General features: G+C 40.8%; 1 protein-coding gene across 1 annotated transcript in view; it reads left to right on the top strand.

The window, feature by feature from the left end:
- Nucleotides 1-19,985, top strand: part of wdr95 (WD40 repeat domain 95) — a gene marked incomplete at its 3' end in the record, with an annotated part of 59,623 nt that overhangs the window by 17,616 nt on the left and 22,022 nt on the right. The window contains exons 9-17 of the mRNA XM_052026532.1: nucleotides 3,344-3,461; nucleotides 5,280-5,349; nucleotides 6,775-7,015; nucleotides 9,156-9,261; nucleotides 10,481-10,632; nucleotides 12,859-12,961; nucleotides 15,391-15,497; nucleotides 15,590-15,669; nucleotides 19,237-19,291. Of these exons, the coding sequence (XP_051882492.1) occupies nucleotides 3,344-3,461; nucleotides 5,280-5,349; nucleotides 6,775-7,015; nucleotides 9,156-9,261; nucleotides 10,481-10,632; nucleotides 12,859-12,961; nucleotides 15,391-15,497; nucleotides 15,590-15,669; nucleotides 19,237-19,291 (1,032 nt within the window). The remainder of the gene's footprint in view (nucleotides 1-3,343; nucleotides 3,462-5,279; nucleotides 5,350-6,774; nucleotides 7,016-9,155; nucleotides 9,262-10,480; nucleotides 10,633-12,858; nucleotides 12,962-15,390; nucleotides 15,498-15,589; nucleotides 15,670-19,236; nucleotides 19,292-19,985) is intronic.

Genomic DNA, 19,985 nt, shown 5'->3' with positions numbered 1-19,985 from the left:
GCATTCTTGGGAAAGGAAGACTAAAGATTACTTAAAAATATCATGTGAAATTTTATCAGCAACAATGTCCACATTTTAAAACGTTAATGAAATATATTTTAGTATATTTGTATGATTTCTCAACATGCAGTGAGATGCTATGGGAATACTAGTGCAGTGCCACCTGGTGTTGGAATGTGGCCTCACAGCTACCATAGAACCATACAGCACAAAACAGGCCCTTCGGCCCACCATGTTGTGCCGTCCATCAAATCACTCTCACACTATCTAACCCTTTCCTCCCGCATATCCCTCTATCCCACATTCCTCCATATGCCTATCCAACAAACTCTTGACCCGGTCCAATGTATCTGCCTCCACCACCACCCCAGGCAGTGCATTCCATGCACCAACCACTCTCTGGGTGAAAAACCTCCCCCTGACATCTCCCCTGAACCTCCCACCCATAACCTTAAAGCCATGCCCTCTCGTCTTGAGCATTGGTGCCCTGGGAAGGAGGCGCTGACTGTCTACTCTATCTATTCCTCTCAATATTTTATATACCTCTATCATGTCTCCTCTCATCCTCCTCCTTTCCAGTGAATAAAGCCCTAGCACCTTAAGCCTGTGCTCATATTCCATACACTCTAATCCAGGCAGCATCCTGGTAAATCTCCTCTGCACCCTCTCCAATGCCTCCACATCCTTCCTATAATGCGGCGACCAGAACTGAATACAGTACTCTTAAGTGTGGTCTAACTAGAGTTAGAATACCAGCTGTGGCTGGTATTCTGAAATCTTGGCATTGGTTAAGTAGAGATAAGATAAGATATCTTTATTCGTCACATGTACATCGAAGCACACAGTGAAATGTATCTTTTGTGTAGAGTGTTCTGGCGGCAGCCCACAAGTGTTGCCACGCTTCCAGCGCCAACACAGCATGCCCACAACTTCCTAACCCGTACATCTTTGGAATGTGGGAGGAAACCAGAGCACCCAGAGGAAACCCACGCAGACACGGGGAGAACATACAAACTCCTTACAGACAGCGGCCGGAATTGAACCCAGGTCACTGGTGCTGTAATAGCATTATGCTAACTGCTACACCACCATGCTTGTCCCTCTGGTATCTGGTACCAGCTGGTAGTTTGGCAGCAGGAAAGTGAGTGATGCAGAAGGCTGTCACTGATTATTCAATATATTTGTGCCTTCTCAGCCCCAACTTATTTTATGGGAGCCTAATAAAAAAAAATTGACATTTTGCTCTTTACGTTTTTAGTTTCTTTTTCTCATCATAAAACTAGGTATGCTATCTAAAATATTTTAAACCAGGTGGCTGTTATAACAAAGTTTGACAACTAGCATTGTTAGTCCATTGATTATCTGTGGGTGATTGGCTTCAGTGTTGATGGAGGCTATGTTGCTACTCAGGCAAACCTTCATTCTGTGGCTTCTTTTTCTGATACAGATAAATAAATTGAAATAAAGATTTAATTAACAGGTCCCCTGTGAATGCACACTGGTACCTTGCTCTGGGCTCGGTGCCATCCCAGGAATGAGAGCACTAATGGAATCGGTGCTAAAAGGGGTCATTGCAACAATATATAAAAAGTGGTGTCACTGACACTGTTGCTGTGCTGGGAACCTGGTGTGAACCCCTTCCCTCTCTGAGGCTGCATGCTGGTTACTGGTGTTCCTCCGGCATTGAATAGCTCCATGGCTTGATGAAGCTGCCTGGGAGGGCTGCTGTTGGAGAGCCAGAGTGAACACTGAGATGCAGGGCGCAGGTCAGGGTGTTGCCTTCGTGGTGAGTGCAGACCACGTTGGGGACTGGCAGAACCTGCTTCAGGTGTTGACAGACCACCCGGATCTGACGATCCCTCTCATCACCACCTGTTCCGTGTGATGGAAGCTGCTGTCTCCCCTCTTTGTTTGTCTGCACAGTTCTTCCAGCACTGGGGATTTCTCCATGGTAACAAGCTGTCTTTGAACTTGTTACCATAGCGAAATCTCTGGGCTGGGAGAAGGATACAGGAAGACAGAGGGAGGGGGAGAAAGGAATGCTCTTATTTTTAATGTTTCCGCCAATAGAAGAAAGTATCTCAAATGCCACCTTACCAACCTGGCATCTGTGGACAAGTACTTCATTGTCCCTTTATTCCTCCATATTTCTCAATGTTGTACCATTTATCATATTTTTCCCTTGCTGTGAGGAGGATACCACAAGGCAGATGAAGACAGGATTTAAGGGGTTATCAACAGGTAAAGTAAATGGACAATGACATGACAGATGAAATATAACAGAGAAATATGGGTCTTCCATTCTTTTTAATGGGTGAGAGATAGAAGGATGTTGGTGTTCAGCAATACCCATGTGTCCTTCCACACAAATCTCTGGAATTTAACTTGCAGTAGAGCAAACATTTAGAAAGAAAAATGATGTGTTGCCCATTATTGCAAGAGAATTTGGGTTCAAGATTATGCAGGTCTGGTCTCCATACTTAAGGATATATTTGCAGTAGAGGGAGTGCAGCTAAGGTTCACCAGGTTAATTCATGGGGTGGAGTGTTTGTCCTATGAGGTGAGAGAAGACAAGACCTGTATTCTAGAGTTTAGAAGGGTGAGAGGTAATCGTAGAAAAAGCACAAAATTCTCCGTTTGACAAGGTAAATGTAGAGTTGATGCTTCATTTGGCCAGGATATCTAGAACAAAGGGTTCACAGCTTCAAAGTAAGGGTCAGCTATTTTAGGCAAAGATGAGAAGAAATTTATTTACCCAGAGGGTGGTGAGTTTTTGGAATTCTCTATCCAAGAAAGCTGAGGAAGCTGACTTGCTGAGTATATTCAAAACTGAGATTAATAGACATTTAGATATTAAGGGATTTGAGGGATATGAAGTTTGGCCAGGAAAGCGATGTTGAGATAAAACATCAGGCATTACATTGATGTCTGTAAACTTAAGAAAATAAATTGTAACAGTGAAGAATAGAGTTAGAAAGGTACTGAGGTATACACGAGACAGCTGGGACAATGTTCAAACATGTTTAGAAATAAGACCTATCACCACTTCCTCTCTCCGAGTCAAACGTTTCACCATTTATCCACTATGTATAATTTTGTCTAATGTTACCTGTCATTCAATCTGTTGGTGTTATTAATGGGCCAACTATCCAGAGCATGATTGGTTGCTAAGCCAACAAGTCATACCATTAGATATGAAAAGTTAACCATGGTTAAACCATGAAAAGGCCATTCATAGCAGCATGTTTGTTTCTTTATTTTCAGGTACAGTTTTATTTCATTGATGAAGGGTATGTGTGCTGGGATAGTTTGTTTTAATTGGTGGTCATTTTGTTCATGGCAGAATGTGGAAGAAGTGTCCTAAAGTGGATAATTTGCCCAGCATTAACATAGAAAATTCTGTCCTGTCACCAAATGTGACTTACATTCGATGGAAGGTACATGAAGACTGGGTAACGCAGGTAATAGTGTGGCTGATATCTGTAATGATTGCCTTCCATTGCCCTCTACCCCAGACTTTAGTGAGGAAGCAAATTTTACCTGGGTGGCAGGGTGTTGTGTATTTGCATAAACAAGGAATGCAAGTTTCTTGAACCTCTGCAGTGTTCATTCCAGGGCTTTATTGAATGGGGTTACACCCACAGTTAATCTGATTAACCTGCTACAGGCCCTTCAGGTGAGTAGTGTGTCTCCTGCTGTAAAAGCCTGCAAGACCAGGTAGATGTTTGGGATAAGTGAAAGAGATAATGTGAGGTGGGGTAGAAGGGGGTTGGTGAAGAGAAATTTTGGCATGCCTTGATCTTGGGGGTTGGAATGATCCAGGTTGGAATTGGGTGATGGGGGAGAGGGGAGGTGAGGGAAATGGTGATAGGGGATGTTACAAACAGATCAAAGGATGGTTTACTGGTTAGCTATAGAACCTGAAGAAAACTCTCCAGCTCCTCCTGTCTCACAGGCATTCTATATGACATTAACCCCTTGGATTTGGAATTTTTCTTTGTGCTGGGCTGCCAGATTCCTGAGATCTGCTTGTTAACATGGAGGCAGAAGGTCACGGTATATTGACTGACCATGCTACTCCCCAAGAGGAAGGAAGGAAGAGGCCAACAGAAGGGGAAGGGAGTAAGGGTTGAGGTGATGGGGTTGCTGAGGTACAGGGGCACCATAGAGACCAGTTTCAGAGATGGAGAGGGTGATGTGTGAGGCTGGAGTCAAGGGAATGGTGCATGGAAGGGGGCGTTGAGAAAGAAGCAGTGAGGAGAGGAATCTTTACCTGAGTCTACCTACATGAGAGTGTAGATGATGGCAGACGTGTGCACGTGTGCACTAAAGTCCATGCAACAGAGCCTGCTGTTCAGTCACCAAGAAGCCTTTGCCACTAGACCAAGGCCTCGGTCTGTCAATTGTGTGGCAGTGGGTTTGCAACAGCCATTTCACATTAAAAGAACCTCCTTGGAATGAAATTGAGGACCTGGGATGTCAAGGTCCTGATGGACAGTCCCAAAGCAACAGACGTGAACGTTGCTCCACAAATACAGGTCCAGGAAGTTGGGCACTTTGACATTGTCATCTCCACCCTGATTAAGACATGGTGGAAGACAAACAGCATACCTCCTCCTGTTTTCACAGGATGGATCTGAGCTGGTTTGAGCACCAGACCCCAGAAGCAGACGGTTGATCTGTTATGATAAGAGATTACAGATGGATAGAGGGCAAATGGCCAATCTATCTACCCTGTCAGCACCACCTTCAGGCAATCCCACATTATCAGTAACCTTGAAGTCCACAGACTGGAGTGGAAGCAAGGCATCCTGGGCTGGGGAGGACCATCTCAGAAGTAATCACATTGTTTCCATTTCTTTCCTTCATTTTGGAACGAGTGGATTGATATCTGCTCGTAGTATTGAGGAACTCCTCAGGGAAGCTTTCACCTTAACCCCAATTAGAATTTAAACTGCACTGAAAACTTGGTTCTTCTTTTAAAAGCTGTGGGTTGGTTTAAGAAATCTCTGAGATGCTTGATTAGTGCTGGAAGTTCAACTCCAGAATGTAAAGATGAGCTTTTTGCTACTATCATTCGGGTAGATGGAGTGAGTGCCTTAGCTGCCTGATCTGCACCATTAATAAATATAAGCCTTGTCACCTCTGTGTGAGAACAGGGTGTTGCCCGTTCATGTGAATTATGAGGCTGTTTGCAGTGCAGCTGCTTTAGTTCAATTAGTCTTGTGTTCATTTGTGCATTTTTATATTTCACCGAGCATTTTGTTTTGTACTTCCAGCTGAAATACTATGATTCAATCACAGCAGTTATAACTGCCTCCAGCCACGATGCTACAGCCTTGGTAATCGGTAAGTGAATTTTAAAATCTGATACTTCCGAAGTGGCTTAGTTTAAAGCAATAGTGGCAATGTCATTCTAAAAACTATGTTAATGAGTAATTAAAAGGTCCTTGATGTATCTCCCTCTTTGAATACAGACCAAACGTGAATCAAACACCTTAGCATAATCTATGCTTGCATTAATCTAAATTTTTCAAAAAGAATTTGTTAAAATACCATGCAGAAATCTATTAAGTTAGGCTGTCCTGTGGGGTTGCAAGGTATATTGCAGGTTGGATTATTTCGATTTGTACTGAGAAGGTACAGTTATTAATTGTGGAGGATTTGTATGGAGGCTAGTTACAAGTGAAATCCAGTGGAAATCAGTGTGAGGTTTATTGCTTAGGGTGGAGAATGAAAGAAAATATAATAACAATGCGTTTTGCTGCCCCCATTTCCTCCTTGCCCAGTTCTGCCAAATCCAAGCTGGTCTCCTCTTCCCCCACAATACGTAAATATCAAATGTGAGTCAGCGTCTGGGTCTTGGTTTTCAATTCGTCTGCCAGCGTTACCACCATTTCTCCACATCCTGGGGCCAAGTGAGGGGAAAGTAGACCCTAGAGAGCTCCAGCAACGACCTAGAGCAAACCAATAAAGGGAGCAGGACTTACTGCAGTAACTATACTCCAGTTGCCATCTACTAAACTTCTGTCCTTTGGGCCATTCTGCCTCTTGACTTTGGGAATCCTCCATGCATACTGAATATATTTTGACTGAACAAATGATGTTGGGTTTCTAGTGGTGTGGGATGGGAGACCACATCTCAGCCTGATGCAGCATCATCCAATAGAGTAGGTCTCCAGCTTTAGTGTGATCAGCAGTCCAAGATGTGAGACAGCAGTAAGTACAGTCCAGAAAAAAACACCGAGGCAGCATTTCATTCACTAGTTTAGAAAGGCAATCTATTACTAGTTGCAGGAAGCATGGTAGCTGATAAGCAGATGCTAGAGAACACTTCTAGTTGCCCAGAAATATATTTGCATGGGAATATGGAGAATATTGACAATGGATATCTATTGAGTATAGTGATGTTTTTTAAAAGATAAATTGTACTAAAATTGAACTTTTCCAATGGGGAGTTAAATAGACCAAGTATAATGTGTCTGTTAAATTTTCTGGCGTTATATAAAAATGGGTGGTGCTGTTGATAGTGAGGAGATTAGTCTTAAGCTATAGAATGACGTTGTTCAGCTAATATGTTTTAATGTCAGTTAGGGCAGTGCTATACTAGGCCAGATTGCAAGTGGAGTTACCCAATCATTTCCACTCTAGCTACCTACAATATTGTGCAGCCTAAAGTAGATTGCAAGACATATTCAAATACCGTTTTTCATATTTTGTAAGATTGTTTTCTTAGATTTTTTTAAAACTATTTTGTTGATTGAACCACTGAAGGCTGCACCACTGGTACCACAAACCTGGAGAAACAGATGAAGGAAATGAAAGAATGCTGGAAAGAGGGGAAGACTACAAAATGCCACAGTCCTTGTGTTCCTCAGAGGAGGCTGGAGTGTGATCAATCTGTATTCTGTGTTCATAAAGGTGTAAAGACTTTTGATTTGTGTAAGAAGAAGAACCTGCTTGTGACAGGTGGAATGGACAGGATTGTGCGGATGTGGAACCCTTATATTCCTGGGTAAGGTGAAGATGAAATCTAGTATTAATGTCCTGTTGCTCTCACACTAATTCCTGTGCATTGCTCTAAGCAGCTTCCTTCAAAGTTTAGTTCCTATTTCAATTAATAAAAGAAGGCCCAATGGTCCAATTATTTACCTGCTGCATACTGGTTGGTTTACCGTAGTAGAATAGCATAATAAAGGACAATAGAGCTGTGGAGAGGATTGCCAGATTGAATAAGGAGGAGATTGAGACAAGTTGGAATGTTAAGTTGATCTTCTTACATTGTAATATGATAAAAGTAGCAAAAAGAAATATTTCTAACATTGCTATACAATAACAAGAGCAATATCCCCAATTAGTGCATTGGTGAGTAAATGTAGTTAAGGCATTTCAAAAAGGAGAGAACCTATTAAATTAATGATTGTTTTATGCTTTCTAACAATGCTGTACCATTTACTGATCCTGGGTTTTACCACAATCATTCATTCTATGCTTGGTCTAAACATGGATAGAAAAGCTGAGTTCTAGAAGTGCAGTGAGAGTGACAGCCCTTGATATCAAATCACATTTAACCTAGCATGAAGTCAAGGAGTCCTGGTAAAACTGCAGTTAGAAAGAATCAGGAGTCATATGTTGTTGCTGGAGGTCAGTTTTAGGCACAGTCCACCTCTTCAGGTCCAAGCCTGATCACCTTCTGCTGCTTTATCAATGGTTGTTCTTTTTTCCATCATATCATTTGTTGCTAATTGCACCAATTTTGATTCCATTTACAACTCCTTAGAAAAAGAAGCAGCCTATGCCTGCGTGCCGCAAAACCTAAATATCATTCGGCCATGGATTGTTGTAGAAAATAACATTTGCGCCACACAGTAGTCAAATATCGACCATTTCAAATGGGAGAGTTTAACCATCAACCATTGAAATCCAACAGCATTATTGCTGCTGGGCATCCCATCAAAAATAATTCTAGCAAACACCAGAAATTTAAACTGGATCAGTCACATAAGTACCATGTTAACAAGAGCAGGTCAGAGGCTGGGACTCCTGTGGTTAGTGAGTCACTTCCTGGCCATTCCTCCCCCAAAACTATTCCATCATCTACAAGGCACAAGTTTTTCATCAAAGGACAGCAATGGTCAAGCCACTACCTTCTGGAGAGTAGTTAAGAATAGGTAATAAATTGTGATCTTGCCAGGGGAGTCCTCTTTTCCCCATGTGTCCAACTCCGACAAAATCCAAGAAGCTCAACACAATCCAGGACAGAGCAGCCCATCACCTCAAACATTCATCCCATCCAGCATCTGTGCATGGTGTACCACCCATAAAATGCACTTCAGTTGCTCACCAAGGCCTGTTGAACATCAATGCCAAATGTTTGCTATCTAGAAGGACAAAGATTGATGGCACATGAAAACACCATAAGAAACCCTCAATCCTGACTTGGAACTGTCATTCCTTCATTCGTTCTGTGTTTATCTCCGCACCAAACAACACTGTGGCAAAACTTTCATCAAAAGACTGCAGTGATTGAGCCACCACTTTCTGGAAAGCAGATAAAAATAGGTAATAAATTGTGGCCTTGATAGCGATGTCTACATTCTGTAAATGAATAATTAAAAGTTGCTCAGTTTCCAAAGTACAATGAAAAAGAAATGGAGGTAAATCATCTGTTAAACTTGAGCCTTCTGAACCTTGGCTTCTGGCTTTGGTTCTGCTTTCAGGGGCAATGAGTTTGCTGAAATACTTGACAGTGTGATTGAATATTAAGTAGAATTCTGAAATAAGTATTATGATGCAGCAATGCAAAGTGGTTAAAAAATGTGATTTCCAGCCATTCTAAGTCACGGCATCAGGGAGGAGACTCAGTAAAGATAAGTGTCTGCCTCATTTGGAAGGAGAGAAGGCAAAGTTAGAAATGTGACCTAGGTAACTCTCAATGAACTTTGTAGTGGTTACCCACAGTCCCATTAATGGTGGTTGGAAGTAAGCTGCTTTTCACTTTTGTTGGGATTAATAATGGTGTTAGAAAGGAGATAATGTAATAGGGATGTAAAATAGAAACTAAGTATCGTAATTTCTGTAATTAGTATATTCTCACTTAAGAAGTACAAGTATTGAAATCCTGAACTACCTATTTTGCATCTATTGGTTTATAGGAAACCCACCAGTTTGCTGAGAGGCCACTGTGCTCCAATCTGCTTTCTTTGCATTTCCACTGATGACAGTAAACTCTTTTCTGTCTCCACCGACAACACTGTGAAGGTTTGTAAAATCCAGGGCTTGACAGCTCCATTATGATGAAAGTCATGTTCTTTTTAGATTGCTTATTTTGGTACCCATGATGCTTTAGATTAAACTTCTTCAAAAATTGGTGGAGATTAGTGATACAGTAAATTAGTAAATGTGAAGATCAGGTTTGAAGCCAGCTATTAAGATCCTATATAAATTACTTTCAGTTGAGTCCTAGTGGGGGTGAGTCTACAGCATAAATTGACTCAATTATAAGTGTTTATTAGTTGATGTCGTTCAGAAATGAAATGTGCCCAAATGTAAGAAATATGAAGGTTTTGCAATAATGCAGCACAAAATCTATCTCTAAGATTATAATTGACATATAGAGAGATAAGGTGATGTATAGGTAACTGAGGTCTTGTCTCCTTTTAAGTCAGGTCGTCGAGTTTATTGTCATGTGCACAAGTACATTTATGCACAGGTGCAATGAAAAACTTAATTGCAGCAGCCTCACAGGCACATAGCATCAGATAAGCAGCAATCACAAGATAAGCATAAATTAAACATAAAGTATATGCAATTTTTACAAGAAAGTACACAATTAGAACAAAAAAAAGGTCCATTTTAGTGCAAAGTGATCAAAGTCTACTGTTGCTAAACTGTAGTGATTAGGGTTTATAGAGTGCCTCTAATAGTGAAAGTTGTTTAACAGAGTGAAAGTAACAGGTGGAAACTGAGCCAGAAAAAGGGATATTAAAAGGCAAGCTCAGAATCTCAGTCAAAGATGAGGGTTTTTCACAGGAACTTTAAGTGATGAATATCAATACTGGATATGACCAAGTGGAAATGGTTTTCAACTTCCAGCATTGACACACTCATTTTGATGACAATTTAAACTCATACACATGAAAAAGCACAGGAAAAAATATGCAAGGTAGAAAAATCACTGGTCCAAACTGGTAAAATCATTACGGTGTCAAACATTGAGCCCTTCTTACTTTTAATACCAATAGATTTTTTCAGAAATGGAGTATGTGGTTCAAGCTTTCCTTAATACAGTTATGTTAAACTCACCACCTGTTTTAATGTTAGAAAGGCTTATCCACTTGGAATTTTAGTTTTTGGGAGTAGATAAAAATCTTTAACAATTTTGCTTTTCTAATGTTTATGTAATATTTCTACATGTGACAATGTCTGTGGATTTCACTTGGAATCACTTCATAAAATACTCAATTTGCCTTCTTTCTAGATTTGGGATACTGAAGATCAGTGTTGTCTGTACACAGCCAATCAGAAAGCCAGTGAAATTAAAGGAGATATATCAGCATGCCTCTACATATCAGGGATCAAAGCACTTTGCATTGCTGCAGACACCATTGCCCTTCTGCACCTCAGGATAAAGTGAGCCTCTTTCAGTACTATTACAGAATGATCTGTGAAGTAATGAAAACTTTTCACCACAGAAATATTGGTTTCCAATTTTTTTCTGTATTTTTATATCATTGTAACAATGTATTTGATAACATCCACTTGATTGTGCTTCGACTATTTCCTTCGCGAAGCAGTTTTGGTGTTTTAAGCTTCCCCCTAGTGGCAAAATATTAACTTGTTAAAAGCACGTAGAAGGGCCTGATTTGTGGCTCAGATGGAACAGAGAGGATTACGGCCTCGGAGCTTGATTGTGTTACGTTTTTTCCCTGTGTGTTATGCAATTGAAAATTGACTTTATCCAAGGTGAAACAACCATTTCCAAATTGTTTTGCTATACTCGTGAAATCTGGCTTTGCCAGATTCGCCCTTGCCCACTTGACGTGATTTCTGTGTGAATGAGAAATGACGTCACTTTCCACGGAATGCTCCATCTGGGGTGCTGTGAGAGACTTAGACCACATTGTCCTGGAAGCTTCCATTCGGGCAACTAACTTTTAATACTGATTGAGACTTTTAAAGAAGTTTGGAACTTATTATGATGCTTTGGGTTCACCTCACCCTTTCCCAACAAGGTACAAACCCCACACCATCATTCTCCTCACCAACTCTGTGACCTTGCCTACAAATCTCCAATCCCCTGATTCTCTAATGTTCAAGACCCTGACCTCTGCCTACCCAATTCTTGCATCTGACTTTTGAAATAAAACCTCTTCCACCTGCTTAGCTTGATCACTGACCAGACCCCAGAACCATCAGCCCACACATCTTGACTTTCTTTTTAGTGAGGGCTAGCTTCCCACAAACCAGCTGCTGCATTTTCCACTTGTGTACAGTGAAAATATTTCATTAGCACTAAATTGCTTTTGCATGCCCTGAAAGAAAGTGAAGGGCAAGTCTTCCCTTTCATAACCATGAAATGGCTTGCACAGGTGACCTGCTTAAGAGCTGAAGAACTAGAAACAGGATAGGCCATTGGAGCCACATGTTATTTCTTTCTTTCAGTGGAATTATGGCTGATCTTTTATCTTAATGCCACTTTCCTGTACAGATCCAATACTCCTTGATTTCCTTAAATCTATTGATAGTCTTGAATATACTCATTAACTGAGCTTTCACAGCTGCCTTGCATAGAGAATTTCAAAGATCGCTGCCCTCTGGGTCAACAAGTCCCTCTGATCACATTGCTGAATGGCCGATCCCTTTACTTGAGACTGTGCTGTCTGGTTCTAGACACCCAAACTAGGAGAAACATCAACTCTGCATTGACATTATTAAGTCCTGTAAGACTGTTGTATGTTTCAAGAGAGTATAGAACTAAGTCTGTTTACACTCTTCCCTGTGGTTTCTATCAACTTCCTGTTGGAAATACTGTGAGAAACTGATAAAGCTGCATAGTTTCACACTTGCTTGTGCCGATCATTTTGCATGTGTCACATCGTTCCATCTGTTGATTTTTTTGCCACTCATATATCAATTTCAAATTCATTCAACAGCAATAAAACGTAACTACAAAGGGAGAAAATGTGCCAACTGTACAAAATCAAGCATTTTTTCTATATAGTGTTTAAAATGTGGTATAGTGCCTGACAAGAATAATAATGAAGCCCTGTTAAAGGAAAGAAGTGAATAAATATCTGTTTAGAAATGGAATTGAAGGAGTCAAGGACATTGCAAAGTTGACCAAATATTTCCTGTAGCACTTGGCTTATGTGCACTCAATGCTTTATCAAGGATTGCAACTGGTCAGAGTTGAACACTCTTGAGTTGTAAAGATGGTTTCATACTCAGCAGGATAAGGATCAGAGGAAGTTTTAGCATTCTATTTTCCTGTGGGTTTCATCTGCAGTTCACCTTCTCATCAGGAGTGCAAGTGTTTATCAGAATTCCTAACAGAGAGTAAACGGTATGATCTCTGAAGGAAACAGACTTGAAAGGTTCTGTAGCTTTATTTTTATCCTATTTATGTCCCTACCTTTATTTTTCACAAAGACAATGCCAAGATCAATTCAGTATTCCAGTGCACCTGGGTCCCTCCATGGGTTTGAATGGATCTTGCCCCTTTTAGATCCCAGGAATCTTGAGCATCTTTAGTATTTCAGGTGCTTATAATGAACAGAATCTCATTAATATCACCCACTGAGGCGATTGAACCTGAACTGGTGTTTCACCTTTGTGCTATTTCTTTAATATCTGCAGACCTCGGCCGCAGCCACACCATATTAAATCCCATAAAGAGCCAGCTCTGTGCTGCATTTACTGTAGAGAATTTCGGCAAGTCATTAGCTGTTCGGAAGGATCGGTAAGTATATGGGCTAACAATTATAAATGTGAGACTTGCTGATATAATTCAGTTTGCAAAAAAAAACCCTTTGAGTAGTGAAATATAAATGTAATTTAAGTAAAAGCAAAAATAAGTAGTGCTGTTCCCGTGGACCTTGATGGTAGGGAACATAGGTTTGGGAGGTAGCTGGTACATAACAGTCACAGTGTGTTGGTGGTAATGAAAATGAGTGTTCAGGGAGGTTGACTGGGTGCTTTGTCCTGGATGGTGTTGAGATTCTTGTGTGTAGAAACGTGTGAGGATGCGTCAGCAAAGATTCAATTAACAGATCATGCTGTGGGAGGTTCCCATTGTTATCTCTGGGTTGTACCATTGTATCTCTAAATACTGAGTAGAGGAAGTAAGCTCCTAATCACAACTTGCACAATATCTGCTGATGGGAGAGGCTGGTAACAGTTAAAGCAGGAGTATTTCTGGGTAAATCTGAAAATACATGTTCTAATTGTGTCAAATTGCAAGTTCATCTGTTCTGTTAGACACCATGTTCTCTCTTTAGTGACGCCCGTGGAGAGAATCCCTTACACTAAGTTGCCAAACTCTAATATCAACAGTGATATCCCTACCCCAGGTTCTGCAGAACTAACAAAAGGCCAAAACCAACATTAAAAGACAGACCCACATGTTAGAACAGTTTAACTTTCCAAATGATGCATCTTTAACCTCGAGTTTCAATGTATTCTCATCTTTTAAAATGGCAAGGGATGAGTTGGGCAGAGGAATATAAATATGAATAAATGAGACTTAGTATTATAGAAAAGTTATGGATCTGAAACCTAAGGCCAGACATAATTTTAATTGAATTTGATTCCTTCGTTCACTGTAAATCAGTGGTCTAAACGTTGCTCCCTGCATGCATAGGCCCAGAGACTTTGAACGCTTTAACGCTGGAAAGGATTCTAAGAGCTAGGATTCTAAGAGCTAGGATCTATGAGCATTTAGAAAATCATGGACTGATTAGGGACAGCCAGCATGGCTTTGTGAAGGGAAGATCTTGTCTCACAAGCCTGATAGGGTTCTTTGAGGAGGTGACCAGGAAGATTGATGAGGGTAGTGCAGTGGATGTGGTCTACATGGATTTTAGTAAGGTGTTTGACAAGGTTCCACATGGTAGGCTTCTTCAGAAGGTCAGAGGGCAAGGGATCCAGGGAGGCTCGGCCGTGTGGATTCAGAATTGGCTTGCCTGTAGAAAGCAGAGGGTTGTGGTGGAAGGAGTGCATTCAGATTGGAGGGCCATGACTAGTGGTGTCCCACAAGGATCAGTTTTGGGATCGCTACTTTTCGTGATATTTATTAATGACTTGGATGAGGGGGTAGAAGGGTGGGTTAGCAAGTTTGCAAATGACACAGTGGTGTTGTGGATAGTGTGGAGGGCTGTAGAAGCTTGCAGAGGGATATTGATAGGATGCAGAGCTGGGCTGAGTCGTGGCAGATGGAGTTCAATCCGGAGAAGTGTGAGGCGGTACACTTTGGAAGGACGAACTCCAAGGCAGAGTACAAGGTTAATGGTAGGATTCTGGGTAGTGTGGAGGAGCAGAGGGATCTGGGGGTTCATATCCACAAATCACTGAAAGTTGCCTCACAGGTGGATAGGGTAGTTAGGAAAGCTTATGGGATGTTAGCTTTCATAAGTCGTGGGATCAAGCTTAAGAGCCGCGAGGTAATGATGCAGCTCTACAAAACTCTGGTTAGACCACACTTGGAGTACTGTGTCCAGTTCTGGTCGCCTCATTATAGGAAGGATGTGGAAGCGTTGGAAAGGGTGCAGAGGAGATTTACCAGGATGCTGCCTGGATTGGAGAGTAGGGATTATGAGGAGATACTAAGGGAGCTAGGGCTCTACTCATTGGAGAGAAGGAGGATGAGGGGAGAGGTATACAAAATATTAAGAGGAATAGATAGAGTGGACAGCCAGCGCCTCTTTCCCAGGGCACCAATGCTCAGTACAAGAGGGCATGACTTTAAGGTAATGGGTGGGAAGTTCAAGGGAGATATCAGAAGGAGGTTTTTCACCCAGAGAGTGGTTGGTGCATGGAATGCACTGCCTGGGGTGGTGGTGGAGGCTGATAACGTTGGTCAAGTTCAAGAGATTGTTAGATAAGCATATGGAGGAATTTAAAATAGGGGGATATGTGGGAGGAAGGGGTTAGATAGTCTTGGGCGTGGTTTAAAGGTCGGCACAACATGGTGGGCTGAAGGGCCTGTATTGTGCTGTATTGTTCTATGGTTAACAAATTGATGTCTCCTGTAACTCATCGTGAGCAGTGCCACAGAGGATTTATTAGTTTAATTAAAACATACAATAAATTGAATAAAACCCCGAATTATACTCTTAAAATCAATAAAATCCTCAAAGAAAAAGAAAGTAAACAATTTGTGCTTTCATCCAGGTGATCAAAGTCTGGGACCTTGACACAGGAAACCTTGCATTTGAATTCAGTGGAGCCCATGGTGATTCTGCCATTTGTTGCATGGCTTTTGATGAGAGTGGAAGGAGGTGAGGGTTTGCCATTTTGTGGAACTGTATTCCTTGTTGGTTCTTCTAATACATTATGACATGAAAGCACGACAGTAACCACCTTATTTTAGACTAATTACAGGAGGAAGAGATGGATGTGTGAAGATCTGGAATCATAATAATGGCCACTGCTTAAAAATACTGAAACGAGGTAAATTCTGGTAATAATTGTGATCTCAATACTTGATATACTTATGTCAAAAATCAAATAGAGTGATAGAGCAATACAGCATGGATACAGACCCTTCGGCCCAATGAGTCCATGCCAACTATGGTGCCCACCCAGCTAGTCCCAATTTCCAGCATTTAGCCCATATCCCTCTAAACCCCAACCCTCCATGTACCTGAACTAGGCACATGCACTCCCAGGTCCCTCTGTTCTATAACACTCCCCAGGACCCTACCTTTCACTGTAAAGTCCTACCCTGGTTTGATCTCCCAAAATGCAATACCTCACATTTATCTGGATTGAAAGCCATTTGCCAATCCTCAGCCCACATATCCCTGATAAAGATCCCCCTGTAATCTTTCATAACCTTCTACACTATCTACAACACCACCTATTTTAATATCATCTGCAAACTTACTAACCATGCCTTATACATTCACATCCAAATCGTTTATGTAAATTACAAACAACAAAGGTCCCAGCACCGACCCCTGTGGCACATCACTAGACACAGGCCTCCAGTCTGAGAAACAACACTCGGCCATCACTATCTGCTTCCTACCACTGAGCCAATTATGAATTCAATCCACTTTCTCCACCCGGATCCCATGTGATCTAACCTTCCAGACTAGCCTGCCATGAGGGACCCTGCTAAAGTCCATATAGACACATCCACTGCCCTACCCTCGTCTACCCTCTTAGTTGCCTTTTAAAGAACTCCAAAAGATTTGTCAGACGTGACTTCTTATGCACAAAGCTCTGCTGACTGTCCCGAATCAGACCATCTCTTCAAATGTTGGTAGATCCTGTCCCTCAGAATCTAGCAATTTCCTGTCAAATTCAAACTCAATGGCCTGTAGTTTCCTGGCTAGTTTTGCTACCCTTTTTAAACAACAGTACCACATTAGCCACTCTCCAGTCCTCCAGAACCTCACCTCTAGCCAGAGATGAAGCAAAAATTTCTGTAAGTACCTCTGCAATTTCCCACAAGGTTGGAGAATGCACCAGGTCAGAACCTCAATATTTCTCATCATCCAAGGTTCCCTAAACTTGCCAGGTTTACCCTTCACCTTGGCAGGGACATGCTGCAATCCCACTCTATGCCACTTCAGTTACTTGTCCTGCCTCATTCCCAAAGAGGAGGTCCAGTATTGCAGCCTCCTTCCATATATTGACTCAGGAAACTTTCCTGGACACATTTCACAAATTCCACCCATCCAGGTCCTTAACGCTCTGGGTGGCCCAGTTAATACTAGGGAAATTAAAATCTCCCACTAATACAACCCTATTATTCTTACATCCATGAGCAATTTCTCTACCTGCTCCTCAAGTTCCCACTGTCATCTGGGGGGTCAATAATTCAGCCCCACTAGAGTGACCTTCCCCTTCTTGTTTCTGAGTTCTAACGATATGGCTTCACTGGACAATCCCCCAAGAATGCCGTCTCTAAGTTCAGCTGTTACATCCTCCCTTATCAAAAAGGCAACACCCCCTCCTTGTTTACCTGTACCTCTGTCACGCCTGTAGCATTGGTATCCTGGAATATTGAGTTGCCAGTCCTGCCCTTCTCTCAGCCATGTTTCTGTCATGGCTATAACATCCCACTCCCCAGAGCCAATCCATGCTCTGAGTTCTTCTGCCTTACCTGTTAAGCCTCATGCATTGAAATAAATGCAGTTTAACTGAGTATTCTTTTCCCCTTTACTGTGACCCTGGCTATCCTGATTACTAAACTTGCTCTCACTGGTTCCTGCTTTATCCCATGACTTGCTCCCACCACTCCCCGCAACCCCCCGCCCCCCCCCCCGGCCAATCTAGTTTAAAGCCTGGTTAAAACAAATTCCTCCACACTATCAAGAAACATGGATGCAGTCTCCAGCACTCAGTGTTAGACTAGAACCTTTCTGGTGGCAGCAATAATATTCAATGTAGCTGACATAAAGGGTCAGGAATCTGGAACTTCCATATCAAATACCTCCTTATTAAATTATGTCCTTGGTAAACCAGGCCATAAATGGGACTTGTGGCTTAGGCTTGCGTACAGTTTACTATGCCAATTAATAAATTAGTTTCAATAATCAATCATTTACTTAATATCAGTTTTCTCCATATACACAACTGTAATTTATGTTGGTTTCACTCACCAAAAGGGCTTGTATACAATGGAATGGGTTTATGTGCACAGCAGCAATGTAGGCAGAAGATATACAATTAGTGTATCATCTACCATGGAGGTAATTACATATCCCTGGCAGTGAACATTCATCTTCTGGTAAAGTTTCATTATCAAAGTTCACCTCATTGGAGTTTTGGTTTACAGCCCCTTCTAATTTACAGCTATCACTTTTCCTGCAAGCCATTTCATTTACTACATTTGTCCTTTTCGAGTATGATATTATTTTCTTCCTTTCTCAAAGCAGCATCTTGTTTTCAAGTTATATTTTGTTCAGTGTGTTCCTTTCAAAAGGTAAATTAAGCAGGAAGACACTGTAGTGTTGGTCTGGAATTTGTGCTTCCTATTGGCCAGGGAGAAATTTTCCCATGGGGATGGACCCATCTCTCTGGTGACTTTTGTTTTTAATGTCAGAGGTCAATTCAGAGGAATCCCTGGTATTAACCAGCTGAGATGACATCAATCTGGCTGCACATTGAATCATATAGAATTCCCACAGACCAGAAATCAAGCAATTTTTAAAATTAACTTATTATATAGGCGCTAAATAGACATATAGACATATATATAATTAAGAGGGAAGCTGAAATATGTTAAAAACAAAACATGACTTAATGTCACTTGTGTTTTGAAATTGTCATGCAAAAATTATTCATAACATGCTGCCATTTTTTAATATTCTTTAAAAGGGGAACTAAAATTTGCATTAATTTATTTGAGTCTGAGTCACCTTCAATAGTTCAACATTCCTTGATTTGAGTTATGACAGTTGTACTATTCCTCCTTAACAGAGCAGAATATGTTCATTTTGCCAATTCACCTGAACTAAGTGAATTAACTATGTTTTGAAGTTTATTCAATTTCTGTAAATAAAGCTGTATTGTATATTAAACATTTTTTTTATCTGCATGCATTTCCTTTAAGTTTTTCCTTGTGCTTCTATTCACATTTATAAAGGGAACTGTATGTATAAATTTGTTCTCATTAGCAGGAAGGTGAAAGTGCAGTATTACATTAACAAGTAATGTGCTTGGGAATTTACTAAGGATATGCATAAAAATATGAACATGGTGTATAACCTTCAAATAAGAACTAAATTCTATCAGTGTCCAATTATCCCTTACCTAAAGACTGCACTTGATCTTAACTTTCTGTAAGATATTGACCAATCAAATTTTTTAGGCTTATATCAAGCTAATATAGTTTATTAGAGAATTTGCACTTAATTGGAATAAAACCAAAAGGATGTTTTACTAATTAATTAGTCTGATTTAAAAGAAAAAATTGTGTATATCTTAAAATGATATTCACACAGAGCAAAAATATATCAATTTTTTTTTACCAAAGTAAACTACTCTAAATTATTCTTGTTATAGAGGACAGATGTGATGAAATCTGTGACTGCATCTACGTGGAAATGCACAAAAATAAGTAAGCATGAAGTATTTGATAATGCTTTTATTTTCTCTCTCCTGAATTTCTTTCCACCCATCTCCAGAAGTGTTTGTCTCTTTGGTGCCAGTGAGTCTCCAGTTTCATTTTTAATCTGTCACTGGATTACTTGATTATTTACCTTCATTTGACAATGGGGAGGAATGGGAAGCCAGCTGCTGTAAGATTTGATCTTGCATGGGGTCAGTGATTCAACCTGACACCAACAATATTTGGAACAATTAGAACATTTGGAATATCTGTCAGCTCAAAGGTAATACAAGATAGTATTAAAGCAATAGTTATTGCCACTAAAACAGGTATTAGGCCATACAACATGTTTCAATGCTGGGCAGAAAATCATGCATCCCAGTGATGTTTATCAAGATTGGGATCTCTGAATGTATCCTGGGTGAATCTGGCCAGAACTTATCTCTTGCCTGAAGGACCAAATATAAATTAGTCAAATCCATTTGATGCCCTGTCAAAGTAAACTGATTGCAATTGGTTGTCAATCAGTAAGATGCTATGAATTTAGTAAATATTCACTCAAATTTTGCCCTGAAATAGCTAAGTAGTAAATGAAACACATGGTGACAGCTCTGACAGAAAAACATGTCACGATGCTATTTGTTAATTTCATTCGTACAAGCAAAGTCTTGATGTTCCTTGCTGCTCTCTCTCTCTCTCGCTC

The sequence above is a fragment of the Pristis pectinata genome, chromosome 11, assembly GCF_009764475.1.
Source record: "Pristis pectinata isolate sPriPec2 chromosome 11, sPriPec2.1.pri, whole genome shotgun sequence".
Taxonomy (NCBI): Eukaryota; Metazoa; Chordata; class Chondrichthyes; order Rhinopristiformes; family Pristidae; genus Pristis; species Pristis pectinata.
This window is presented reverse-complemented; position numbering and strand designations above follow the sequence as displayed.